Raw genomic sequence first — 26,372 nt, 5'->3', positions numbered from 1 at the left:
GGCGGGGCCGGGATCCTGACCCTGAGCCCTGGCTGTGCTTCCTCCTCAGCCCTGGAGCAGCTGCTCCCCGAGCTCACGGGGCTGCTCAGCCTCCTGGACCACGAGTACCTCAGCGACACGGCCCTGGAGAAGAAGATGGCTGTGGCCTCCATCCTGCAGAGCCTGCAGCCCCTCCCAGGTCAGCCATCCGCCCTCTGCCCCGGGCTCCTCAACAACCTTCAGGAACTCCCCTGGGGCTGTGGCACGAGGCAGCCTAAGCCTCACGGCGTGGCACGCAACACTTTCACGGCCTGGCCGGTGTCCTCGTCCGCTTTGTTCCTTCTCCACCCTGGCCGTGCTCTCTGCAGCCCTCCATCCTCAACCCACTAAAGCCACGTACGCACCTGCCACGCACACTCACACGCACACCGCCTACCACACTCGTGTGCACAGCACGTTCTCACCGGCATAGTACACCCGTGACAAATGTCCTCTCACGTGACACACGCCGCACACTCACTAGCATGCTCTCACATACGCAGCTCACGTGACACGGGACACACGGCCCATCTGTCCCACCCCACGTACTCTCACCCACGACACTCACACGCAGCACACGCCTCGCACACAGCCCTCTGCCAGGCGTACCCCGGCCCGGTGGCTTGCGTCATGCCCCTCCCACTAGCCCCCACAGCTGGTCTGCCCCACTGTGTGCTCAGCAGTAAGGCCTCCTCATCCACTCCCGCCTTTTCTCGACACCCCAGGCCAGCCCAGAGCCCAGTAAAGTCCGACAAGCTGTACTGAGTCCCGCAATGCTGGGGGCCTGAGTGATGGGGGGCGCCACCACTGGGTGACTCTCCGAGGCTCACTTCCAGTGACAAAACAGGCTGATGTCATCAGCGGTCCTCACGGGACTGTGGGAGGGTGGAAGGGGCGGCAGTTTGCCAACCATGCTTGGCCCTGTCCCCTGGCCGTCCCCAGAGCAGCCTTCTATTCTGTTTTCTACACTGGACTCCGAGCAGCCTTTCACTTGAAGAAGGAGATGCTGTAAAGATCAGAGCAGATTTTGAAAACCAGGGAACTCGCTAAGGATGTGCACGTGCTTTGTCAACAGTGCCGTGTCCTGAGCGGGTTTGAGTCCCAGCGGCGGGAGGGGGACACCTGGCCGTCCTCAGATCCCCTCCCTCCTCACTGCTGGCATGCTCCCCATCTCCTCACAGCCAAGGAAGTCTCCTACCTGTATGTGAACACAGCGGACCTCCACTCCGGGCCCAGCTTCGTGGAGTCCCTCTTTGAAGAGTTCGGTAAGCCCCCCTCTCCCAACCCCGGCTGGGAGCTGTCCTCTCCCTGCGTGTGTGAGCCTCCTGCCCCCGCCTCCAGAAGGGCCCTCAGATGAGTCGTGGGCCTGGCTCTAACGTTGCAACGCCAAGTCACCTCGGGCAGGTCCCTTGGCCTCTCTGGGACCTGCCAGGTCTGAAAGTCCAGTCAAACTCTGTCTGGTCACAGGAAATCATCCCTGGGATCTGAGGGAAGGTAGGGAGGAGCGCGCAGGCCAAGGGAGGTCCTGTCTCTCCTGCTGCTCACACCCACTCGTGGTGGCTGCCTGAACCCTGGGTTGAGCCGTCCTGCCCCCCAGCAGAAAGGGGGGCTGCCAGCGGCACCACGGGCATGGGAGCAGCCACGCGGGGCTGCGGGCAGGGCGTGTGCGACCCCTGCTCCATCCTGAGGGAAGACAGCACTGTTCTGCTTTGAGAAAGCTGCAGGTCAGGTAAAAGTTTCCGGGATAGAGAGACTGAGGGAAGACACGGTGCCTTCATAACCTGCTTCTTGAAAATCTCTGAAGTACCACACGAGATATTATCTCATTTGGCCCTCTTGCTAACCCTGGAAGACAGGCAAGGTGAGGGATTACTGGGACCAGTAAACAGAGGGGAAGACCGAGTCTCAGAGTAATAAAGTCGTTTGCCCAGGGTTTCCAACGAAGGAGTTGGTAGAGGCCTCCTGAGACCAGATCCAGGCTTCTTCCCATTCTCCCATGCTCATCCCTGGCTTTCTCTGCCCCAATGGCCTGCCCCTCGGTAGACTGTGACCTGAGCGACCTCCGGGATATGCCAGAGGATGACGGGGAGCCCTGCAAAGGAGCCAGCCCTGAGCCAGCCAAGAGCCCATCTCTGAGACATGTGAGTCATGGCCTGGGTTCCCACATCCTCTGGCCCTCCAGCCCTCTGTCCCTCTGAAGTGGCCAGGAAAGCTCTCCTCTTAATGCCTGGGACCCTCCTGGCTATGCAGGACCCTGTTCTAGGGGGAGAAACAGGCTGTGAGAACATTTCAGTGACTCATGATGTGCTCCCTGTGCCCATGCTGAGCAGGGATGACGTGGTGAACTGATCTGTCCGTTCAGGCACAAAGGACTTTCCCTGTCCCAACCTCTGATTGCCATGATAAACGTGGAGTGTGGGGAAAGCTCTTGCCCTCTGCCCGCCTCCTGCTGCCGTGTGATCTTAGACAAATCACCTCCCCTTTCTGAGCCTGTTTTTCACTTATAAATAAAGGTTTGGGTCATATCTAGGGTTCCCAGCCTTTGTCCACGGAATTAAGGCAAGGGGCCCATAATCACATCAAACATTCTCCATCAAGTGCGTAATTCACTAACACCATCACCGTCCAATGGTACCAGTTGTTGACCACTCACTATGTCCTTTACATGCTCACAATAACGGAATGAGGTTGGCACCCCATTATCACCATTTTACAGGTAAGGAAACTGAGGCTTAACGTAAGCGACACGTTAGTGCCCACAACTAGTAAGTGACAGAGCTTAATCCCGGTGAAGCAGGGGTGCCCTGGCCCCAGAGCCTAACCTCCCAGCCATGAGGCCATGCTGCCTCACTAGATAATGTGTCTTCCACAGACGTGTCCTGCTGTTCCTCTCACAGGTGTGTAGACGTGGCTGCAGAGCACTGCAGAACTCACAGCTGGTTTTGATCATTCTGCATGTGCTTACCTAATCAAAAGCCTCACTACGTCTCTGCGGCACTCCACAAAACTTCTAGATCTTACCGAGAAGCCCTGATGCCGAAATAAGTCGGGCAAGAAATAGAGGAGCAAGCAAACCCTCAGGGTTCCCCGCCTCGGCCCTCCTGCCACTCTGTCGGAAGTTCCAGCCTCACATTCAGAGACTGCGGCCGGCCTCCTGGGGCTCCTGCCTCTCTCTGCCCCAGCCTCCTTCCCATCTCTACCCGCTCCCTCTGCTCTCCTGGCCTTCTTGGTCTTATCTGCCTCCTTTGTCCCCCTTCAGGCAGCAGACCTGCCTCCACCGCTTCCCCAAAGGCCCCCGCCAGAGGACTACTATGAGGAGGCCCTTCCCCTGGGACCGGGCAAGTCCCCTGAGTACATCAGCTCCCACAGTAAGTTCTGGTTCCCCCTGGGGGACTCCTCTCCTATAAAGGTCCCGTGTGGCCTGCTAGGGCTGGAGCTCCAAGCCCGGCACCCACCCATCGCTGGCCACATCCTGGGGAGGAGCTGCCTGAGCCCCTGGCCGCTCCAATGAAGGCCTGGGGGAGGCCAGTGGGCGTAGCCCCAGGGGATCAGAGGCTTGGTTCCGGCCCCCTCCCCCCCATCTGTGCAGCCTTGGACCATCCCCTTCCCTACCCTGAAAATAAGAAAGCGGCTGGATACATGCATATAAATGTGCGGGGTCGGAAGTACACAGACGGCCCCTGCGTCCTGGTTCGGAGCACTGCGGCTGGTGTTCCCCGGCTGCTCCTCCTCGGTGGACCCGGGGAGCCGGTGTCTGCTCCAGCCCGGCCACATCTTATGGGCAGATTAAGTTGTAAAGTCAACTCGTAGGATAAAAAAGCACGTGGCCGAAATCAAAGGTCTTCCGAGTGGAGTGTGGGCGCCCCAGGGAATTCACGAAACGATGTAGGAAGAAGTACTAGAAGCTTTACTTATATTTAGCTCAACACTTCTTTCTAAAATTTCTCTGTGAATGTTTCAGAGTTCTAGCACTTACAATCTAATAATAGCATAGTGCCTGTGAGCGGTCTGTTCCTGTACATACATAATTGACCCATAAATAAATGGAAGTACATTATAAGTTACATTTTTACTGATAGGTGAACACAAGAAAATAAAATAATTTAGAAGGCGCTGGTACAAATTACCTTTGAAAACTCTCTTAAATCGGCCACAAAGGAGAGTCTTTGGACTTGCACTCACCTTTCCATGGGCTTCCTTCCGGCACTAAAACAAAGAGCTGTTTCTTTGAGGATCGGATAAGCCACTGGCTTGGATATAGGAACTTAACCATTACACACAAGAGACTGTATTACGGTTTTTGGGTGACCCAGCATTTGTAGTTGAACTTCTGTAAGATAATGTTGACGTGGTGCTCTGCTGTCATTCAGGAGCACAGTGGAATATTTTCCACCTGCCAAAAAATAAATAAAATGGGCCTGTCTGTGTTGATCAGAAATAAATCCCAAGAAACCTTCGTTGAAAAAAAATCTCAAACACAGAATACCCTCATGCATTCATTTTAACAATTTTTCTAGGATATGCAAGAAGCTGTGAACAGTATTTCCCCGTGGGAAATGAATAGAAATCTGGGTGAAGGGAATATCCTATTTTCCTATTCATACTCTTTTGTACTGATTGTGCTTATCACCATGGACATATATTTTTTTTATTGTAACAAAATATGCATAACATAAAATGGACCATTTCAGCCACTTTAAAAGTGTCCAATCAGGGGCATTGAGTACCCTCGCCGTGTTGGGCAGCCATGGGCTCCACCTCGTTCCCAGATGTTTTCATCACCCAAGGAGAAAAGCACATCCCCATGAAGCAGTTGCTCTCGTTCCCCTTTGCCCCTGAGTCTCCAGCAGCCACCAATCTGCTTTCTGCCTCTGTGGATTGGCCGATTCTGACTATTTCATGTAAATAGAACCATACAACGTGTGGCCTCTGGTGTCTGGCTTATTTCCCTTAGTATAATGTTTTCAAGGTTAAGCCGCGTCACTGCGTGAATCAGTACTCCTCTCCTTTTCACGGCCACGTCATAGTCCACTGAATGGATAGATCACATTTTGTTCAGTCAGTTGATGGACAGTTGGGTTTTTGCCTCCTTGGGCTACCGCGGTATATTATTGTTAGGATTAATCAACTAGTTAAAACCAAGTGAGATGGTGGGTTTGGCCCCGGTGATCAGTGGCTCTCTTTAGCCTTGAAAGTCTTGCAGTCTGTGTGGCTGCAGGCGGCTGTTTGGATGGGAAGCAGGTGACTTTGTTCTATTTTACCCACTTGAGCCAGGAGAGAAAGGTGAGGACAAAGGGCTGCTTGGCTCTGAATCCCAGGTCCAGGCCCTTGGGACGGGTGAGGTTCCTCCACCCCCACCCCCCCAGGGAGCTCACACTCCTCTCCGATGGGGCAGCGGGGATCCTGGGGCAGGAGGGAAGGGCGGGCCTCAGGAAAGGCCGGGAACTTGACCAGGGAGAGGGCGCCAAGCCCATCAGGGAATATCCTTCCTCTGACACAGGGTCCAGCCCTGCCAGGTGTTCAAGAGCGCTGCCCTGGGTGTCCCCTCCCTCTTCCCCCTCGCACCCGCCCCCCTCCGCTCCCACCCATCCATCTCACACGATGTTGCCGACATGTGAGGCCTCAGAGGACCTGCTGGGAAAGGCAGGCTGTGTTCATCACTTGGGAGATAGCAGTAGGTATCCCAGGCACTGGGAGTTTGAGTGCTGCTGTCCTCAGGAAACAGATGCATGGCAGGGGCTGGGAGCCCAGAGCAGCACTTTGAAGAACAGTGTGGTATGAGAGCCAACTGGACTGCGTGACGGAAGTCTTCCTGGAAGAGGCGATGTGCATCTATTCCCTGAGCTGACAACCTCGGTTCTCATGCAGGCTCTGTCACTAACAAATGCTGTGCGGTCGCAGTGCCCCCATCTGTACAATGGGGCTCATACCTACCTCCCTGCAATGTAGGAGTCAACGGAGATGGAATAATAATGACATCTGGCATCTGTCTAGCACATTCTATGTGCCAAGACCTTATGTGCATTGTATCACTAGTCCGAGGTGGGAACTGCTCTCATCACTGTAAGGCGAAGACCCTGAAATGCAGAGAAACTGGGGGCTTTTATGGCCAATAAATGGTCGTGACAGATTTCACCTCAAATCTGGTCAAACCCAAAGCACATGCCCTTAACCCACTGACCTTCAGAGTGTGCCCTCAGGGGCCATCTGCATCAAAATAACCTTAATTGTTTTTTTTTAATCCAATCCATATAGTTTCTATTTGTATGTGTTTTTAAATGCCCTATTAAATAGGGCTTTTTTTTTAATGGAGATTCCTCAGCTCATCCCACACTGGTGAATCAGAATCTCTAGGGAGACAGTCCAGGGATCTGCATTTTAAAGAGACCCCGGTAATTCCGATGCAGAATACAATTTCAGAGAGCCCCCATCCCGGCTCTGTGCTGCCCCCTGGGTGGGGGTGTGCTGTGTTCACTATTGTACGTGCAACCTTTCGCTCCTCTAGTCCAGTTGCTCCCCGTGTCACAGAGGTTTAGGACGATCACTGTCCCGAGAGGGCGCGTATGCATGAGGAAGGGAGCAGAAGGACTGAGGTGGCAGAAGATGAAGGGGGCTGAGCCCAGGCAGCTGGAGACCACTCCTTGCAGATCAGGGACTAGGGCTGTGACCAAGACACACACACACACACACACACACACACACCATTGCTGTGGGATCACTGAGGAGGTGCTGCCCATTCTCTGTCTGAGAGGGTCAGAAGAAAGATCTCTGAGCTGGGTATTGAAGCATGAGCAGGAGTTCTCTGGCAGGAGCTAAGAGAGCACATGGAATCGCAGGAACACAGGCCTGGAGGTGTGACAGGGCCCAGCAGGGCAGCTCCTGGTGACAGGAGCACAGAGAGCTTCTGGGGAGCTAGAGCAGATGACAGGCAGAGAAGAAGCCCCTCACCCTGGCCAGGGAGCTAGGGGGAGCTGCACTCTCTCTTCCCCAAGGAGGGGCAGGGTGTCTGGGGTCTTCCCCAGACACGGCCCCTGCAGTCTGCCCACTTTTCTCCAAGGTGCCGCTCCTTCTGCCAACCCCACAGATGGCTGCAGCCCAGCCCACTCCATCATGGATGGCTACTACGAGGATGCGGACGGTAGCTACCCCGCGACCAGGATGAACGGGGAGCTGAAGAACTCCTGTAAGTACCGGCAAGGTGTTCAGAACGGTCCCGTCCTCAGAGAGCAGGCCTGGACCTGGCCGTAGGCATGCACGTGCATACCAGCCCCTCTAGGTCACCACAGAGGCCCAAGCCCTTGTACTCAGGACCCCAGGGTTCAGTGGAAAGGCCACCAGCATGGGAGTCTGGAGCCCTGGATCTAGCCCTTGCCCTGACCCTTGGTGACTGGCCTTGAATGAGTCATTTATTCTCTTGGAGCCTCCTGTTGCCTTCTGTATACAATGGGGATTTGCTGGGTGCTGTGAGAATCACCTGAGACTAAGGACACGAAGATGACGGGGTATGACAGTAGCTGGTGTTAGTGGAGTACTCACCGAGTGCCAGACCCTGGGCTGAACGCTCTGCCGTCACTGATCTGATAGCCTGATGAGGTAGATACTGTCATTGACTGTGACCATTTTACCGATAAGAAAACCGAAACTCTGAGAAGTGAAGTCACCGAGATCGCAAAGCCACTGGTAAATGTAGACAACACAGTGCCCGTGAGAGCGTGTAGAGATCACCATGCCCTCCCTCTCCTGGTTCTCGAATCCCAGAGCAAGGACACCTGCAGAAGGGTAAGAAGGTGCCTCCCAGGCGAGGACACAGTAACGGGTCCCTTCCTGTGGCTCCCGCAGACAATGACTCTGACCCGATGAGCAGCTCCTACGAGTCCTATGATGAGGAGGAGGAGGAAGGGAAAGGGGCGCAGCCCACGCACCAGTGGCCCTCAGAGGAGGCCTCCATGCACCTGGTGAGGGACTGCAGGATATGTGCCTTCCTGCTGCGGAAAAAGCGCTTCGGGCAGTGGGCCAAGCAGCTGACCGTCATCAAGGAGGACCAGCTCCTGGTGAGTGGCAGCGGAAGTGTGCTTCTACGCCTCACGTGGACTTACACGTGTGTGTGTGTGTGTGTGTGTGTGTATGTGTGTGCAGGGATATCTTCCTCTGTTCCTCTTGCTTTGTGCGAAGAGGCTCAGTGCTTCTGAGATCAGGCCTTTCCCACTAGAGCAGAATGGACACACACACACACACACACACACACACACACACTCCAAGACCTGATATAGACTTTACCAAGTTTTTGCTTCACCAGGAATGAATTTTTTTTTTTAAAGATTTTATTTATTCGACAGAGATAGAGACAGCCAGCGAGAGAGGGAACACAAGCAGGGGGAGTGTGAGAGGAAGAAGCAGGCTCATAGCGGAGGAGCCTGATGTGGGGCTCGATCCCATAATGCCAGGATCACGCCCTGAGCCGAAGGCAGACGCTTAACCGCTGTGCCACCCAGGTGCCCCCAGGAATGAATTTTTTATCAGTTTAAAACAATGGTTATTGTTTTCATGATGCAACTAAATGTGTTTATATATAAAACTAGAGAAAACCATAATGAAAATGATTTTTAAAGCCACCTAAAATCCCATTGACAAAGAGCTCACCATTGTTAAGTTTTAATATCCATGTTTCCACTCTCATTTCCATACATCTGCCTTTTCTAAAACTGAGCCCATGCAGCACTTACTATGGAACTTGCTTTCTTGTTGTTTTTTTTTTAATTTGCCATTTCTCATCACCATCATTTCATAAAAGAAAATGTACCTTTAATTCCAGAGTAGGAATACAGACATCATTTCAGAAACATTTAATAGCTCCTTACCCCCAAAATCTGTTGACAAGCTTGCCCAACATATAGCCATTTGAAACATGACTTTTTCTCATCCTGGAGCAGTGAAAAACTCACCCAGGCCAGAGGCAGTCCAAAGGTCATGACTTACTTCTTCCCATTCCTTATGCCATTTTTTTCTTGACATATTGCATCGGTTAGGATCTCCAGCACAATGTAAATAGAAGTGGTGAGAGCCGGCATCCTTGTCTCAGTCCAGAGCTCGAAGGGAAAGTTGCAATAATTCACTCTTAAGGCTGATGTTTGCTATGGGTGGTTTGTAGAAGCTCCTTGTTATCACATGAAGGAAGCTCCCCTCTATATCTCTAGTTTGCTGAGACTTTATATTATAAATGCATGGAGAATTTTACCAAATGCCTTTTCTGTTTCTATTGAGATATGCGGCTTTTCTCCTTATTTTCTATTAATATGGTGAATTACAGGGTTGGTTTTTGAAGGCTAATGCACTCTTGCAATCCTAGAATAAACCCTAGTTGGTCTTGATACAGTATGCTTTTATATGTGTCTGGATTCTGTTTGCTAGTGTTTTTTTGTTTTTGGGGGGGGTTTTTTTAGGGCTTTTGCAACCATGTTGAGATTAGCCTATCATTTTCCTTTTTTGTAATGTCATTGTCAGGTTCTGTACCAAGGTAATGCTGACTTCATAGTAAGAATTGGGAAGTGAGAATCATTATTGAAAACTATTAACTTCCCAAGCCCGGCCCTCCATCTCTGCTAGAATTCTCTCTCCCACATTCGTGCTAGGAAGCGCGTTAAGAGCAGGGAGCTGGCTTCCTTCCAAGCCAGCCTGTTTCTTCTCTGGTTCTTTAGACTAGAATGGTCTTCCTAGTATTGTGCTAAAATCTGCCTCTTCCTAATAGATGACCGTGCCCCCAGGGCCCCTCGGTAGCCCTTGAGATCTGAAGGTTGTCCAGAGATGCCCCCCTTCCAGGCTTCTCTTCTCGGGGTTGAATAGCCACAGCCCCTGTCTTTATGCCGTGCCCATAGCTGGGCTGGGTGCAGGGGGAGAGGTCGAGCTCCCCCTTTGTGCGAGGGCATCTCCCTCCTCTGCCCCCCAGAAGGGTGACCCCTTCTCTTCCTGTCCAGTGTTACAAAAGCTCCAAGGACCGGCAGCCGCATCTGAGGCTGGCGCTGGATGTCTGCAGCGTCACCTACGTGCCCAAGGACAGCCGGCACAGAAGGCACGAGCTGCGCTTCTCCCAGGGGGCCACCGAGGTCTTGGTGCTGGCGCTACAGAGCCGGGAGCAAGCCGAGGAGTGGCTGAAGGTACGTGGCACCTGTACCTTCTGGCCCACCCTCCTGCCCTTCCTTCCCCCTCCCCCAGGCCCAGCTTTCAGCCAGGTGGGCTCCAGTCCCTGGAAGAAGAGGCCTTGCTCTGGGGACGGGTGTCGATCAGAGCCCAGTGCCTGGACGGCGAGGGCTGACATGGGGAGTGGGCTTCAGACATCTCAGGGAGACAGACCTCAGGCTGGAGTACTGCCTTCCTTCTCCTGATCTGAATCCTCTTTCTAACCTCCTTACTGTGGGCGGGTCCAGCCTGCGTATGTACGCCTCCTGGAATGGGGAGTTTAGCTTTGAAGGAAACACATTTTATCATTAGATAAGCTAATCCTTTTTAAAAAATAAAAAAAGGAAAAATCCTTCCTGTCTTAGGTGAAATGTGTATCCTCGTAACCCCCACCTGTGTTCCAGCTTCCACCTCTTGCCTCCGATTGCAGAACAGTTAGCTACTGTGTACTGAGCACGTATTCTGGGCCATGCGCTGTGCTAAGATCATTACATACTTGACCTCCTTTGCTTTTTGCAATGCGACTCTTATCATTCCCATTTTACAGATGAGGAAACTGAGGCCCAGGAATCTTCTGTGACTTGCCAAAGGGCACCCAACCAAGTCATTGGTGCCAAGATTAGAAGCTACCAAGGAAATCTACTCTGAGGGCCATAGGCAGGGTGGCACAGTGATGACAAGGGAGGACTTTGGTGGCACACAGATCTGAGCTCAGGTCCCAGGCCTAAGTGGCACTTACTGGCTATGTGATCTTCTGCAAGTGACTTTGCCGGTCTCTGCCTCAGTTTCCGCTTCTGTAAAATGGTTCATGTCAAGATTCTAGAGAGCATTTAACATAGTGCCTGCCGGACAGGAAGTGCCCAGTAACTGTAAGTGATCACTGTGTGATGGTGGTGGAAACCCCACCCCCAGTCCCTTACCGCGGGCCAACCGCCCGGTTGTGTCCTCGCACCCTGTCCGCTTCCCCTCAACACCTTTCTCCCTCCTCCTCTGATCTTCTGCTGGAACAAAGAAACAAGACATCTCCCTCCCGCCTCACCCTCCTTTCCTTCCTGTGATAACCAGCTCTCCCCCTGGGAGGTTTAGTGCTGCTCATTATCTTTGTCTCAGGAGGGGAAGGAAGGGAGAGAACCTGCCTGCTGGGGGAGCCTCTAACCTCAGGGGCGGGTGGGTCAGAAGAAGGAGCCCTAGACTGGAGACTGAGACTGGAGTCAAGCCTGGACTGGAGACTGTCTTGACGTCCTGGTACGGGGAGGTCATCAGCCCAGAGGTTCAGGGCAGGCAACCACGGCTTCGCTTCTCGGAGCCCCATCATCCTATTCTGTGACTTGGGGATCACAGTTGTCTCTGACCCTCGAGGCTGCTGTGGGGACACAACGGGATAATACACAACGGGATAATCCACGTAAAACCTCCGATGGGTGAGCAACAGGTGATGGCCGCTATTATTTCATGGTCTGGATGTTACTGCTGTGTGAGTGAGTGCCCTGCAATCTCCATGTCCATGTCTTTGAAATGGAGGGGACAGCCCGGCTGCCTGCAGGCTGTTGCAAAGTTTCCGCACAGTCACAGGAGCCAGTCCCTCGTGCTTGTGTGGGGCATCCTGAGTCATGTGGCCCTTCGCACCCACTATCTCACTGGTCTTAAAGCAACCCAAGGACGTAAGCAGAGGACAGTATTATCCCCATGTGACAGACAGGGGAGCCAAGGCCCAGAGAAGGCAAGTGGCTTTCACAAGGGCCACACAACTGATTAGCAACAGAGCCAGGTCTAGAAGCCATGCCTCTTGTTCCCCAGCCCCTTCTCTTTTCAATTCAAGGGGTAGACACAGCAGAAAGCCTGTTTGAACCCCAATGTGCAGGAGGCCACATCAACCCATCCCCTCTGCCCAGGGATCTCAACCCCGCTGCTTGATGGCCCTGACTGCACAGACCCCGTTCTTCCTTCTGCCTCCACAGTATCCCTGCCCAGCTGCTCACAGCCATGTATCCTCTCCACAGGTCATCCGAGAGGTGAGCAGGCCTGCGGGGACGACAGAGGGGGCAGACGTGCCCAGATCCCCAGTCCTCTTGTGCAAGCTGGACCTAGACAAGGTACGTCTGTCTCCGCGAGTTCTGCTCTGTGCCAGGCAGCGGGGACTGAACATAGGCTCTGCCCCGGGGGGATCCACGGGCCAGTGGTGAAGCCAGGCCCCTGTAGCGGTACCATACACACCATGCGTGCCCAGCGTGGAGCTGGCCCACGGTCAGCACTCAGTCCACATCTACTGAATGAATGCATGCGTGAACGAATGAACACCCACGTCCAAGGCACTCTGTGAGCCAGAGGAGGGAGTAACTAACCCCGGCAGAATAGGGGGAGGCCACAGGTGAATGGAGCCATGAAAAGCGCATCGGAAGCTGTCAGAGGAGTGTGCCCCACTGGGATGCGAGTGAAGTGGTCACTTGCTCAGGCAGCCGGGAAAAGGCGATAGTTGCCTTCGCTTTGCTGGGTGCCGGTGGGTAATCAAGCCCCAAACCTACACACACGAGTCTTGCGTGATATAATAAAGGTTAGTGTTTCTAGAATATGACTGTGTGGCTGGCATTGTCCCGTAGGCTTTACATGTATTACCTACTTTCATTTCTATGACAACTTTTTGATGAATTCCATTTTCTGATGAGGAAGCTGGGACAGAGAGAGGCTTAGCCCAAGTCCCCTAGTTACGAAGAAGCAGAGCGAGGATGTATACCCAGACGCCTGGATCTCGATGACTTCGCCACCCCATCTATCAAGGGGGGCGAACTGAGCTCTGCTTGTCGAGTCGTTCGAGAGCACCGTGTACCAGGCGATGTGCTGGGCACACAGGCGCAATGCTAACAGAAACACACACGCACCCTGCGCTCCCCCGCGGGAGCGCGGGAGCACTGGGAGGGAAAAGTACCAGGTACCCTGGGAGCGTCTGCCAGGGGCCTGCTCTTGTCTCAGGCATCAGGGAAGTTTCTCCGAGAGGGCACATTTATGATGAGGGTGAACAGCTAGTAAGGAAGGGGAGGCAAAGGGCATTCCAAGCAGAGGGAGCAGGCCCGGAGCAGGAGGAAGCCTGGAAATGAAGGTGGTCAGTGTGGCTGGACTCAGACAGAAGGAGGCCCGTTGGCCTATTAGAGTGGTCCTTTCCAGGACCTTTCCAGCTGCAGTGAAGGGGACGGGGGTTCATGCTGGCTGGAGGGGTGAAGGGAGAGGGGGTGGTTTGATGGCATCTGTGTTAAGCTTTGAAGAATGGATGAGACTGCAGGGGGCGGAGGTGGGCCGAGGGTCAGGGGCTGCAAGGCAGCAGCAGAAGCAAAGATGTGGGGTCAGCAGACAGTCATGGGGAGAGGGCCGGTAGGGGGCTCTCATGCCAGGCTGAGGCTGGCCCTTGCCATTCGTAGGGACTGAAGGAACGCAACGTGGACAGTGTGTACGTGTGTACACATGCCCGCACCTGCAGGTCATGCGTGGTGCAGGCCCAGGTGTGTGTGGAAGAAGGGGAAGCTAGCCTGTGCAGAGGAGCGTTCCTGCGGCTGAGGGTCCGGGGGAGGGCAGCTCAAAGGTTGAGGGTGGCATTTTTGAAGTGAGTGGTATTGGTGGCTGTGTCTCTCCACAGAATCCTGCATGCGAAGTGTCACCATCGTTAAGTCCATTCCAAAGTGCTCAGAGTGTGTTTTGTATTTGCGTTCTAGCTTGATGAAAAATTTACCATCCGTCTACCACTGCAGGTCAAATAGAACCGTACGGTGTTTCACAATTTACAGGGGAGAGCCTTTATACTTTTAACAGATCGATCCCAATTCTGACAGTTGCCATGTTTCCAGCCTTTGGAAATTGGGGGAGCCCAAGGCCTCTCCTATCTCTCCAGGCCCCCAAGTTCTGTGCTTATAGCAAAGCATGCCTGAGCCTGGTCTGGGAAGTCGTTGGCAGGAAAGGTGGAGAGGCCTCAGAGCTCTGTTCTTCTACGTTTTAAGTGGGTTGGTGCCACTTGAATCCTGTCCCCAGTCTGACTGGCACCGTTTAGCTTTGCAAAGCGAGGTGGCAGCACACCACGCAAGCGTGAGAGCTGATACCGTCTGCTGGCTCCCTGGAAAGGGTGTGATGCAGGCGAGAAGACTGAGCCTTGGGGAGAGGAAAGGATTTTCCCGCATTGCCGTGACTAACAGGTGGTATCAAGGACGGAATTTTTTCCGAGGTCCATCTGACTCTGCCTCGCCACCTCCCTAGCACGTAGTAGGCACTTAATAGACCTTGTCTGAGTGAGCGAATGAATGGCTGGGCAGACCGGCGTGGGGCCAGAGTTGGCATAGGAGTAAAGCCGTGTTGGCTGTGATGGAGTTGCTGCCATGGCGCATGCGCTTGTCTTCACCGCCCTCCTACCGAGTCAGGACCATGACAACCCCTCTGTTGTCACCGCTCACAAGTGCTGCCGTAACTATTTTGAACACGCCAGCTCTCATCATCCCTTTTTCTACATCTTGTCATCTTAGCTCCTCCCTTTACATTTCACCTCGCCCAGGATGACACTCTCTTATGTGGCTGACAGTCTGTCCCCACGATGCCACCGGAGGTCACTTCCTAAACCAGTTGCATTATATTAGTATCCCATTTAAATACCTTCCCAGACCCTGTCTCCTGCCGAATATGGGAAATCCTAGGAGTTTATTTCAGTGCATTACAACTAGGTGCCTGGCTCCCCAGACACACAGTGAGAGATTTGAAGGCACAACAGTCCTCAGCCAGTGTGTCTTCCCCAGACCTACCTGGAATAGTGCCAGACTCAGGAGAGGGGCTGACAAATATTTGTTAGGCAATCATTGTGTGCAGAGGCTGGGGGGATTGAAACAACAAAGGGGGGCTTCTGAGTGTGCCCTCTGACATGGGGCTGTCTGTGCCCCTCCCCAGAGACCGTCCCAAGAGAAGCAGACCTCAGACTCGGACAGCCTGGGCATGGGTGACAACTGTTCTACTCTAGGCCGCCGGGAGGCCTGCGACCACGGTAGGAGCCTCTGGGGGCTCAGGCCGGAGAATGCCAGAGCTGGGAGGGGCCTTGCACCGGGACACGGTGCAAAGCAGGTCCCGACCACTCTGGAGATCTGGGGACGGTCACCTTGCCTGTCCACACCTGCAGCTGCAGCCAGGCTGCAGGTGTGGACTGAAAGGGCCGTTGGGAAGGCTGGGGTGGGTGAATCTGGGACTTGGGGCTCCCTCCCTTCCCCTAACCCATCACCATGGCAACAGGCAAAGGGAAGAAGAGCAGTCTGGCAGAGCTGAAGGGTTCAATGAGCAGGGCTGCGGGCCGCAAGATCACCCGCATCATCAGCTTCTCCAAGAAGAAGCCACTGGCTGACGACCCCCAGACATCCTGCCCCGACGAGGAGGTTCCGTGCTGTGGTGGGTCCTGGGCACCGGGAGGAGAGTCAGACAGTGCTGCTGTGGGCCCCTGGGGTGACCCAGAAAACCCTCTAGGCCTCTTCCACCTTGCTCCCAGGGCAGAGAGAATCCCACCTAACCCCCACTCCATCAACAATCCATGCCTTTCCATCACTTCCCTCCGGTGAGGCCCAAACACTCAGCAAAAGGAAAAGCCACCTGACTCCCCTATCTCTGTGTTCCCTGTGACCTCAGCTCCAATCACTGCCCATCTCAGTCTCCTCCACTCTGACGGGAGGAGAGTATCTGATTCCCTCCCAGCACATAACATGCCAGGTGTGTAAGTTACAACCCAGTCTTCTAAGGAAATTTCGTGAATAAAAATATTTGAGTACTTACAAATGCATTCAATGTGAGTTAAACATGGTTATAAATGTGGGTTGAACATAGTTTGGAAGGGAAGACATATTATTCTGTTCTCGTTAATGCAGTGTTCCGTGTACTGGACTCCAACAGAAAATTCTGTATTTTGGATATATAGTTATGTTCCATTAAACCTGAAAAAAATATTATAGAATCACATGGCTGTAGAGAATTCTTTTGTAACCAGTGAATCAGTCCATGTTATGGGGAAAAATTATGTAAATCTAAAGTGTTGAGAGTGAATTCTAAACCCATTGGTCATCAGCCTGTGCCTTGCTCATTGTAGAATTCTTTCTCTTGGCTAGACACTTTTGTTCCCACATGCTGCCACCAGGTGTCAGCATCCCCCATTATTTTCACTAATAGTGCCGCTATCTCAGGCGGAGGAAAGGCAAAAGGGATAGTAGTTGTGTCTTTTACTCACCTCTACAGTATCCCCTGCCCTTTTCACCAAGCTGGGTATGGTACAAAGGCTGTGGAGCAGTATACGAATGTGGTTATCAGTCCCCATTTCAGATAAGGAAATGAAACTCAGGGAGAAGAGGGTACCAGAGGCCACAGGCCCAGAAAGAGAGGGCTCTTCCCAGCTAGAGAACGAGGGTTGTTCAGGCGCTTGTCCCCAGGGTGTAGACCCATGCAGACTCACAGCCCCCACCTTGGGCTTCCCCAGGGCTGGGCTGTCAGGAGGTCACCCTGCTCGTGTCCCCCGCCCAGGCTACCTGAACGTGTTGGTGAATCAGGGCTGGAAGGAACGCTGGTGCCGCCTGAAATGCAGCACTCTGTACTTCCACAAGGATCACACAGACCTGCGGACCCATGTGAATGCCATTGCTCTCCGAGGCTGTGAGGTGGCCCCGGGCTTCGGGCCCAGACATCCATTTGCCTTCAGGATTCTTCGCAACCGGCAGGAGGTTGCCATCTTGGAGGTGAGAGTGGAGAATCCAGGTGGTTCTTGGTGGGGGCGGCTAAGAGGAGCTTCGGCCTGGGTGTGGGCTTTTGTCTTGGGGGTCTTGCTAACTGACATTACAGGGACCGAGGAAGAAGGGAAAGTAAGCCCACCTGCTGCCAAGGGACCAAGAACAACTGCCAGTTAAAATACAGGGCAGCCACTTAAATTAGAACTTCAGATAAACAACAATGGTTTTAATGCAAGTATATCCCATGCAATATTTGGGATATACCTACACTGAAAAAGTGTTTGTTGTTTATCTGAAAGTGGAATTTAACAAAGCATTCTGCATTTTTATTTGTTAAATCTGGCAACTCTAGAACCAGTTTATTTATTCTCCCCTGTCTTAAAATCCCAAGCCTGAAAGCCATCTGGTCTGATCTAACCTGGGTCTGATTCTGGACTCCCCTCTAAAACCTTTCCCCCAAGTGGCCGGCCCCCTCAGATACACCGCTGCCCTTCAAGCAGCCTGCGCCTCCCACCAAGCAGCTACATTTCTGGAAAGGTGTTCTCCAGACTGAGTTGAAAGCTTTAAGCTCCGTGAAGGCAGTAACCGTGCCTGTTCTGCATACTTTTGGTTTTTCCAGAACCCAGCGTGATGCCCAGCCCATACTAAGGGCTCAGTCACTATTTGTTGAACAAATGGCTGAATGAAAATGTGATTTCATTCTCCCCATTCACGGTCGTTCCTACCCAGTGGCACTTGCCCTCCTCTCTGAGGTCCTGCATGATGCGTGTGGAGCCTCTCCTCTACATGTCCCTCGTTTGGCTGTTTAGGATTTAAAATGTAAACACTGGAAAGAAAATTAAAGAACTACCTCCTCATATTACAAACAGGGAAACTGAGACCAGGGCAGCTGGGTGCTTGGTTCAAGGCTGCAAGGGGGTCAGCGGCCTCTTGGTCTGATCCTAGAACAAAAACCCAGCCTCTTGATCTTGTTTGCTTTGCCCAGTACCCACTGTCTCAGCCAGTTCTTAAATTTCAAGAAATATTGCCTCTGTCACTCACTTTTATTTTTGATAGGTTGAGGTAGGTCCCTTATTTCTCCTAAATTAAACACAGAGCTTTCCAGCAAGAAGCATGCTTCCTTTATTCAAGTCTAGCATTTGTGTGTTCCATTGATTTTGTAAGAATGCTGTTTAAATGAGAACTACCTAGAACTATGGTTATAAATGGTTATAAATGGTTCATTTAACCATAAATGGTTCAGTTAACCAGCAACTTCTTGGCGGATTTCCTGTATACTAGTACTACAAATAATTGGCAGTTATAAGGGGAAAATATCAATTGGGTTATGTGAGAAATAGTCTCCTCTAAGAAAAAAAGTAAATAAAAAAAAAATTTTTTTCAGGGAACACCCAGATGCTGTTTTCACATCTCAATGGTCATGAGGGCTCTGAGGATAGTGAGTGAAGGTGTGTGTCTTAGAGAGCTGGTCAGGGAGGGCTTCTCTGAGGAGGAGGCATTACAGCCAAAACCTGAATCAAGAAAGGGTGGAAGCCACTTGGATTTCTGGATGGGTGTTGCAGCCCTGTTCCTCTTGGACCCCTGAGTACTGGGTACACAGCCGGTACTGTACAAATACGGGTTTGGCTAGAGTGAGCAGGTGGCCTAAGGCCCTAACAGTACCAAAGTGAACTCATCACCTGTGCCTCCTCTCCCTCAGGCCAACTGCTCAGAGGACATGGGCCGCTGGCTTGGGCTGCTGCTGGTGGAGACGGGCTCCAAAGTCACTCCCGAGGCGCTGCACTACGACTACGTGGACGTGGAGACCTTAACCAGCATCGTCAGTGCAGGGCGCAACTCCTTCCTGTGAGGCCGGCCCCCCGCAGCCCCCCGCAGCCTCTCAGAGCTCTGAGTCTGGCCATGGGCGCTGGGCGGGAAGGGAAGAAGAGCCGAGGAGGGCTCTGCTTCCTTGGGAAGTCCGAGTGGGTGCAGCAGGCAGGAGAGAGCTGGCTAACGGAGGTAGCCCAGGGTTGGGGGAAGCTGTGGATGCAATGAGCAAAAGAGCAGAAGCCCTTCTGTGAGTGACGGGGGCTCGGCTCTCAGGCCCCGGAACCCCAGCGCCTCCCACCCTCGGCCAGCAGGGCTGCTACAGGCATTGGAAGAGCCGGCTTCAAGTCACGGCTCTCACGACCAACAGCTTGGGGTGTTTGCTTGCCATCTCGGATCCTCTGTGTTCTCACTTACAGAATGGAGGAGATGAATTCCTCACCTCTCGGGTTGCTGTAAGAATCGTGTGGGTCCCTGCCTCTGAGGCCCTTAACACAGCCATGGCCCAGCGCTGCCTGGCATGGTTGCTGTTACTAACCTCCCAACACCCATCACAGAATCAAATGAGAGTAGACAGGAAAGCTCTGTAAGCCGCAACATGTCGTCATCATTGCCATCTTCATTGTATTTTCTAGATACGCAAGATCCTGCCAGGATCAATGGCCTGAGCCCCGTGTGTACGACGATGTTCCTTATGAAAAGATACAGGTGCGCTCCCTTGGGAGGGCTGGGAACATGGCAAAGGCCACTGATTAGCTCTTCGTCCCTCTCTCTGGTACTACTCCTTTTTTTCCTGTGCTTCAGGGATAATTTTCATTTAACCAGCAGCTGGAAGGGGAGGGAGGACCCTCGTTATCATAGATCATGGCTCCAGGTAAGGAATCCCTGGCAGAGAAGGCAGGGGGGTACAGCGAAAAGCTCCCCAGATCAGGAAGAGGAAAGGACTCTGTAGACTGCAAAGCACTATGCTGGTCTGAGCAAGTGCTGGGCTCTCCACTGGGTCACTGCTCTGGGAACTGATGCTGCTGACTCAGTGGTGCCTCGGGGGCAGGGGGCGGGGGGGCACTAACTGGGTGGCCACTCCCATAGACCATCACCTGGTGGCGTCACAGTCTGGGCTTCAGCTCCCAGGACAGAGTCTCCCTGTCTCTCTCACTAAATCGAGGAGATGCCAGTGAGGCCTCGGTAGCCATCACATGAACAGACTGCTTCCGGCAGCGTGTCCTATGTCTTTTCCTCCCACGGGAGAGCCAGACAGCCACATTCTGATCAGACACTGGTGGGTGGGTCAGGCCTCACAGCTGGAGGAGAGAAAAAGGATCAAGCTGCCATGGAAAGCACACATGTGTGCACGCCAGGACCCCTGCCTTGGACAGTGCCGGATGACACCAAACTATAACCTCTAAGACTCCCTATTCTAGAAACTTCTCCAGCCATCCTTCTTCTGCTTATATGTTCTTTTTCAGATTCAGATGAACCAATGGATGCAGCTTGAGATCTTTCTCAGTTGCAGAGAGTAGTAACCAGGCAGCTTAGTACCTAATGGCATGAACTTTGGATTCAGGGTTGAATCTGGGTTACCTTGGGCTTCATTTCTCTAGTTCTCACTTCCTGGCTTCAAATGAATACTCTAACACCTACCTGATTGGTCCTTGCAAGAACTAAGTGAAATACTGTATGGAAAGAGCTTAGCAGCACATAGACATTGGAAGGTCTCACACGGAGTAACTAGTACGATTGTTATCAATATCATTATTATATTATATTATTATCATATCCCATTCATGGTTCCCTGAGCTCTGACTGGATTCTGAGTGCTCTTAATACTCTTCATGCACAAATGTATAGCCAATTTAGCAACGCCTGGGTGGCTCAGTGAGTTAAGTGTCTGTCTTCAGCTCAGGTTATGATCTCAGGTCAAGCCCCGGGTCTGACTCCTTGCTCAGCGGGCAGTCTGCTTCTTCCTTTCCCTCTGCCCCTCCCCCTACTCACACGTTCTCTCCTCCCTCTCTCTCTCTCTCAAATAAATAAATAAAATATTTTAAAAAATGTAGAGCTGGTTTATTAAGTTATGTAACTTCCACCATTGGCTGATGTCGTCCACAACTTTTTATCTTAACTGGGAACTCTACATTTAGCAATTTCAGAAAGTTTGAAGGATACTTCCAAATGACGTGAAGACAGAAATATCTATGATAAATCAGCTGTGGTCACCCAGAGCCCGCTAAGACTTCCAGATTCCCCTCTCAGCAGATATTCCAGGTTAGGGGCACCTTCTGCAGCCCCCAACAGGAAGGTATGAGGAGGAAATGACACATGCTGGTGGAAGTAGTCCATAAACTGTTGAGTGCAGCCCCAGTCTAAAAATGTAAGGCCACGATCTTAGAGGTCCTGCAATGCTCACCCACCACACTTGGACTGGAATATATCCCTGCCTAGAGGGCTCTGAACCTACCTGTACTTCACCTCCTTTCTCCATCTCCCACAGGACGAGGAGCCCAAGCGTCCCGCGGGGGCCCAGGTGAAACGCCACGCCTCCTCCTGCAGTGAGAAGTCCCATCGAGTGGATCCGCAGGTCAAAGTCAAGCGCCACGCCTCCAGTGAGTTCTGGGTGGGAGCGAGGAAGGGATAGAAACAATCCACGGGGTCGGGGATCTCAAATCAGATTCCTGCAGGCAGCAGGCAAGTAAATTAATGAGTGAAGCGAGATGTGAGAGAATACCCTACCATAAGAAAAATGACAGCGCCAGCCTAGTGATAAAGGACAGCTAGCCTGTGGCCTCCGAGGGGGGACGACAGGGGATGGGGTCGGGAAGCCCCTAGGAAACTGGAGTGCTCGGGCTCCACCTGCACGGGTGGCTACGCCTCGGCTCCGGCCAGCGGCTCCCATGCAGCGGGGCAGCCCTGGTTTGCAGATTATTCGGGACCAGGAATCTAGCCTTTATAGGAAATCTACTGACTTCTTAATATTAGCAACTGATTTTCGAAAATTTTAACACGAAGGCCAAACGTGTTTTTAGGCTGCAATGTTGCATATATATGGATTCACATATATACACATATAAAATTCATCCTCAAGTTCTGCCTGTTCCAAAGGCTAAAAATATTTATGAATTCTGATCTGGGGGAGTAAGTGGAGAAATGAACCCCTCCAAATACCCTCGAGGCAGCTGCCATGAAAGGCAGGGCTCACCTCCGTGTCCCAGCCTGCACTCTCCCTAGCACCCCATAGGAGCTCAGTGAATTTTGCCTGATTGCCACACTGCACAATAAAGGCTAAGCATGCCAGACTCTGGTCCATTCTGTTTGATTTCCAGCACTGATCTCTGCTGCTGCATGATCCATGCCACCAGCTTCCTGTAGGACAGCATATTCCAAGAGCATTTTAGTTACTGCTCCACAGTTCTTCCCCCTGCCCCATGAACAAAGTCAAGTTCTATTCCTTGCTTTTTGAAGATGTATTTTAAAAAATACTTCTCTTTATTAGATCGCCACTTCATTAATGTAGATAATCTCTTCTGGGGGTCAGGAGATCTGTATTCCATTCCCCACTCGATCATTAAATTACTAACTTTGGAAAAGTCCCTTCCCCTCTCTGGGCCTGAGTTTTCCCCCTGCACAGTCAGAGAGTGGTTGGGTCACATTCCTTACACTCTGCTCTCATCGGCACCACTGGAAACACAGGCCTTTATGGAATGTCCGTTTTCAAGTGGAAAAGTAGGGGTGCCTGGGTCACTCAGTCGGTTAAGCATCTGACTCTTGATTTTGGCTCAGGTTGTGATCTCAGGGTCTGAGATCGAGCCGCACATCGGGCTCCGTGCTGAGCATGGAGTCTGCTTATGATTCTTTCTCCCTCCGCCCACCCTCTCCCTTATGCTCATGTTCATCCTCTCTCTCCAAAAATAAAAATTAAAAAAAATTAAATTAAATTAAATTAAATTAAATGGAAAAGTAAACTGAAATAAGCATGTAAGATAAAGACATCATAAAATATTCAAGCAACAATAACAAAGATAACAAGATGGATTCTTTCTTCAAATCAAATGTTATACTGAGTGATATACAAAAGAGGTAAAATATTGGGAATGACAGATGGTGGTTGGGGGTTTTAAGGTCCTTCTCTGATACAACAGAACCCTGACAACACTTTGCTGGTCTACCCATTTATTTTTAGTTTACCAGTCTGTAAAATCCAACAGTCTGGGAGAAAACTCCCCTGGGATGCCACTGTGTATCTGGGAAGTTGAGGGAAGTATGGGTCCCCCTCTCTGCCCTCCATGCTTTATTTATGATTAGGCTTCAACTACAGGGTAGTTGGGACAGGAATTGATTTTTGCATTGCACACCCCTTGCTACTGCAGTCCCTACAAGAGCTAGAGAGACAAGACCCCAATTATCAGTAAACCAAGGGAATCATTCCAAACTCTATGCCCCACCAACTGAAAAGGGCTATGAGTAACTGTCTGAAACAAATAAATAAATAAATAAAAATTTCCGTAAAATACTGGACTATGGCATTGTCCCAACTAGAGCAGTAATGCATGGCACAGAGCCCAGAGTTAGACACATATGCACTCAAACCGGGTTTTGCCATCATTAGCAGTGAGACCCAACCTCTCTGTGCCTCAGTTTCCCCAACAACAAAATAGAGCTAATAATAGTAAGTTTTTATGAAGATTAAGTGGAAATGAATGTAAATGGCCTAGCATATAGTAAATGCTTGGTGAATGTTTACCGTAATTATTTGTAATTGTCCACCGTAATGTAGAGCCTGCAACAGACTCCTGGGCCCTTCTCTCCCCCCACTTTCCAGGAATATCTTTCCAGGAATAAAACGGGCAATGCCTAAGTTTAGCCCAAGGTCTTGATTCTCTGCACCTCTGAGTTGTATGTCCCTGTCTCCTTGTCTTCTATATACCTGAGAGTTGACTGTAAAATGCCCTTTTAAAACAAAAGTGTGTTATACATCACAAAATTTGTTTCATATCATTATCTGACATTTACTAAGTACTTCCACCAGATACTACCAAGTATTTTTCACGAATTATTTCATTTAAAACTTACCACAATGCTGGGATGCCTGGGTGACTCAGTTGGTTATGCGTCTGCCTTTGGTTCAGATCTCAGGGTCCTGGGATCCAGCCCCACGTCAGCTCCCTGCTCAGTGGGGAATCTGCTTCTCCCTCTCATTCTCCCTCTGTGCTCTCTCTCTCTCAAATAAATGGATAAAATCTTTAAAAAAACAAAACTTATCACAATGCTAAGAGGTAAATTTGTCCACATATAAATGAGGAAACCAAGGCCTGGGGGAAGGCACAGAAACACCATTATTCATTGTTGCCTGATGTCACACAACTAGTAATGGGCAAAAGAGAACACAAACCTTGGTCTCCCTCGTTCCAAAGCCCTTATTCCTAGTCCCGATGCTCTGCTGCCTCCCTTTTGCTCCTGTTTCTTTGGACGATTCACACACTAAGGATAGAGATCTAAGTATTCCCATTTTACAGACGGAGAAGTTGAGGCTGAGAAAGATGCTAAGGCCACCCAAGTACCCTTACCAGAGATCAGAAATGGGGGCCTTTGCCTGCCTTATACCTCTGCAGGTGCCAATCAGTATAAGTACGGCAAGAACCGAGCTGAGGAGGATGCCCGGAGGTACCTGGTAGAAAAGGAGAAGCTGGAAAAGGAGAAGGAGACAATCCGGACGGAGCTGATGGCGCTGAGGCAGGAGAAGAGGGAGCTGAAGGAAGCCCTTCGGAACAACCCAGGTACCTACGTGGGCATGTCCTAGGCACCCAAGCAGGGGGCGGGCTCAGCCCTGACACCTCCCACGGCAGAGGTCACCTGGTTATCTAAGCCCTGTGTGCTTCTCCCCCTCCTCCCCTTCTTCCTCCTCCTTCTCCTCTTCCTCAACATCATGGTCATCATGCTTCCTGACTCATGAAAGTGCCGTCAATCAAACAACTGCTTTTGGGTAAGGGATGGAAAAGCATCACAAAATGTGCACGCTAAATGTAGTAAAATTCAATCTGATTTCAGAGATGTTAAAATGTGGAAAACAGAGTGTGCCTTAGAATCAAGGAAATAAGAGAGATCATTTTGAACCTCCCATTAAGTCACTCATTCACAGAAGTGCTGAGCACCCAACCGTGTAAGACACTGGTCCTTGTGCTAGGAACGACGGACAGAGACAGTCCCAGGACCCTCTTCTGAACTCCAGGGCCATGACTCCTGCAGGCCCAGCCTGCTCTGGGCTCCTCTGCGCCCCACTTTCTACTATTTCCTTTGAATTCTCTCTATAGCTGTAGTTGGGCATACTTTCAGCCTGAGGTTTGCACGCATGCTTGAGGAAACAGAAGCTTTGTCCTTTATAAAATACATCCAAGGTCACACAGCCCTGTGAGAATCTGAGGGAACCTATGGACCCTTTTCCCAAGGGGGAAAAAAAAAGCCCACAATTCACAATGTTGCAGACAGTTTCCGCAGCCAAGAGCTCATAGGCCCCCAGAGTTCACCCACAGATTGCCTAGGAATCCATGAATCTTAACAGAGAACTTCTAGCCTAAAGGCTAAGGCTTCTTCTGTGTAGCCAAGAACCAGAATCTGAGGGAGGGAAGATTAAGAAGGCAGTTTGGTCTCAATACACAGAACTTTCTAAGAGTCAAAACAAGGTTTGGAACAGACTGACTATCCTCCTTATCCTGCTCAGTTTTTTTCTATAGCACATCACTTTGTAACATTTGATTATTTATTATGTTTATCATTTTTATTTATTGTTTTTTCTCTCTCTCATACACACACACACACACACACACACACACACACACACACACACATGGGCTCCATAAGCGCAAGGATCTTGGCCTGTTTTGTTCACTGATCTATTCCAAGGACCTAGAACAGTACCTGGTACAAAGAAAGCACTAAGCACACAATAAGTATTTATTGAATAGATGAATGAATGAATGAATGAATGAATGAATGAATGAATGAAACTAACTTTTAAACCTGGTAAGATACTAATACAGGTTTGTTAGTTTAGATTGAAAAGCAGCAAAATCCCAGTAGCAACCCGTGGTCAATGTAAAACCCTCTATTATAACTCAGTTGCAAGTAAGAGAAACCAAAGTCAAACTGGCTTAGAAATGAAAAGAGGGGCACATGGGTGGCTCAGCCGGTTGAGTGTTGAACTCTTGATTTCGGCTTAGGTCCTGATTTCAGGGCCATGAGATTGAGCCCAGAGCCCAGCCTAGCGTTGAGCTTCATGCACAGTGGGGAGTCTGCTTCTCTCCCTCTCCTTTTGCCCCTCCCCCTGCACTCTGTCTCTCTCTCTCTCTCTCAAATAAATAAATCTTTAAAAGAAAAAAGAGAAAGAAAGAAATTTCAAAAAAAAAAAAGGCATTAAAAAAAAGAAATGAAAAGAATGTAGGGGTGTCTGGCTTGCTCAGTTGGTAGAGCATATGACCCTTGACCTCAGGGTCATGAGTTCAAGCCCTATATTGGGCTTAGACCTTACTTAAAAAAAAAAAAAAAAGGAAAGAAAAAAGAAAAGAAAAATTTAAATTGGAAAACTGGGCAATCAGGTATAGCAAGTTCCAGGGATTTAAATGATGTCACCAGGAAGTACAATTCTGGCTTCCGGCTTCCTCTATG

At 51.0% G+C, this 26,372-nt stretch overlaps 1 protein-coding gene and 1 long non-coding RNA gene across 4 annotated transcripts in view; one reads left to right on the top strand and one right to left on the bottom strand.

Annotated features, from left to right (window-relative positions):
* AFAP1L1 (actin filament associated protein 1 like 1) overlaps positions 1-26,372 on the top strand; it is a 60,590-nt gene that overhangs the window by 26,138 nt on the left and 8,080 nt on the right. For 2 of the 3 annotated variants that reach the window (XM_045815270.2, XM_045815272.2), the window contains exons 2-16: positions 50-178; positions 1,200-1,283; positions 2,062-2,159; positions 3,278-3,386; positions 7,076-7,201; positions 7,858-8,069; positions 9,990-10,169; positions 12,192-12,284; positions 15,106-15,199; positions 15,442-15,594; positions 16,711-16,922; positions 18,613-18,758; positions 19,355-19,427; positions 21,208-21,319; positions 24,323-24,487. In XM_045815270.2, coding sequence (XP_045671226.1) covers positions 50-178; positions 1,200-1,283; positions 2,062-2,159; positions 3,278-3,386; positions 7,076-7,201; positions 7,858-8,069; positions 9,990-10,169; positions 12,192-12,284; positions 15,106-15,199; positions 15,442-15,594; positions 16,711-16,922; positions 18,613-18,758; positions 19,355-19,427; positions 21,208-21,319; positions 24,323-24,487 — 1,986 coding nt within the window. The remainder of the gene's footprint in view (positions 1-49; positions 179-1,199; positions 1,284-2,061; positions 2,160-3,277; positions 3,387-7,075; positions 7,202-7,857; positions 8,070-9,989; positions 10,170-12,191; positions 12,285-15,105; positions 15,200-15,441; positions 15,595-16,710; positions 16,923-18,612; positions 18,759-19,354; positions 19,428-21,207; positions 21,320-24,322; positions 24,488-26,372) is intronic. The other variant, XM_045815271.2, reaches the window with a different exon arrangement.
* Positions 19,422-24,329, bottom strand: LOC148108857 (uncharacterized). Its single transcript, XR_015726858.1, has 3 exons — positions 23,784-24,329; positions 21,175-21,388; positions 19,422-20,020 (listed from the first exon to the last, which is right to left on the bottom strand). It is a non-coding gene; the product is annotated as an uncharacterized LOC148108857 (long non-coding RNA).

This window comes from Ursus americanus, chromosome 15 (assembly GCF_024610735.1).
Source record: "Ursus americanus isolate L20-20 chromosome 15, mUrsAme1.1.p, whole genome shotgun sequence".
NCBI lineage: Eukaryota > Metazoa > Chordata > Mammalia > Carnivora > Ursidae > Ursus > Ursus americanus.
Note: the sequence above shows the minus strand (reverse complement) of the source record. Positions and strands in the feature narration are given on the sequence as shown.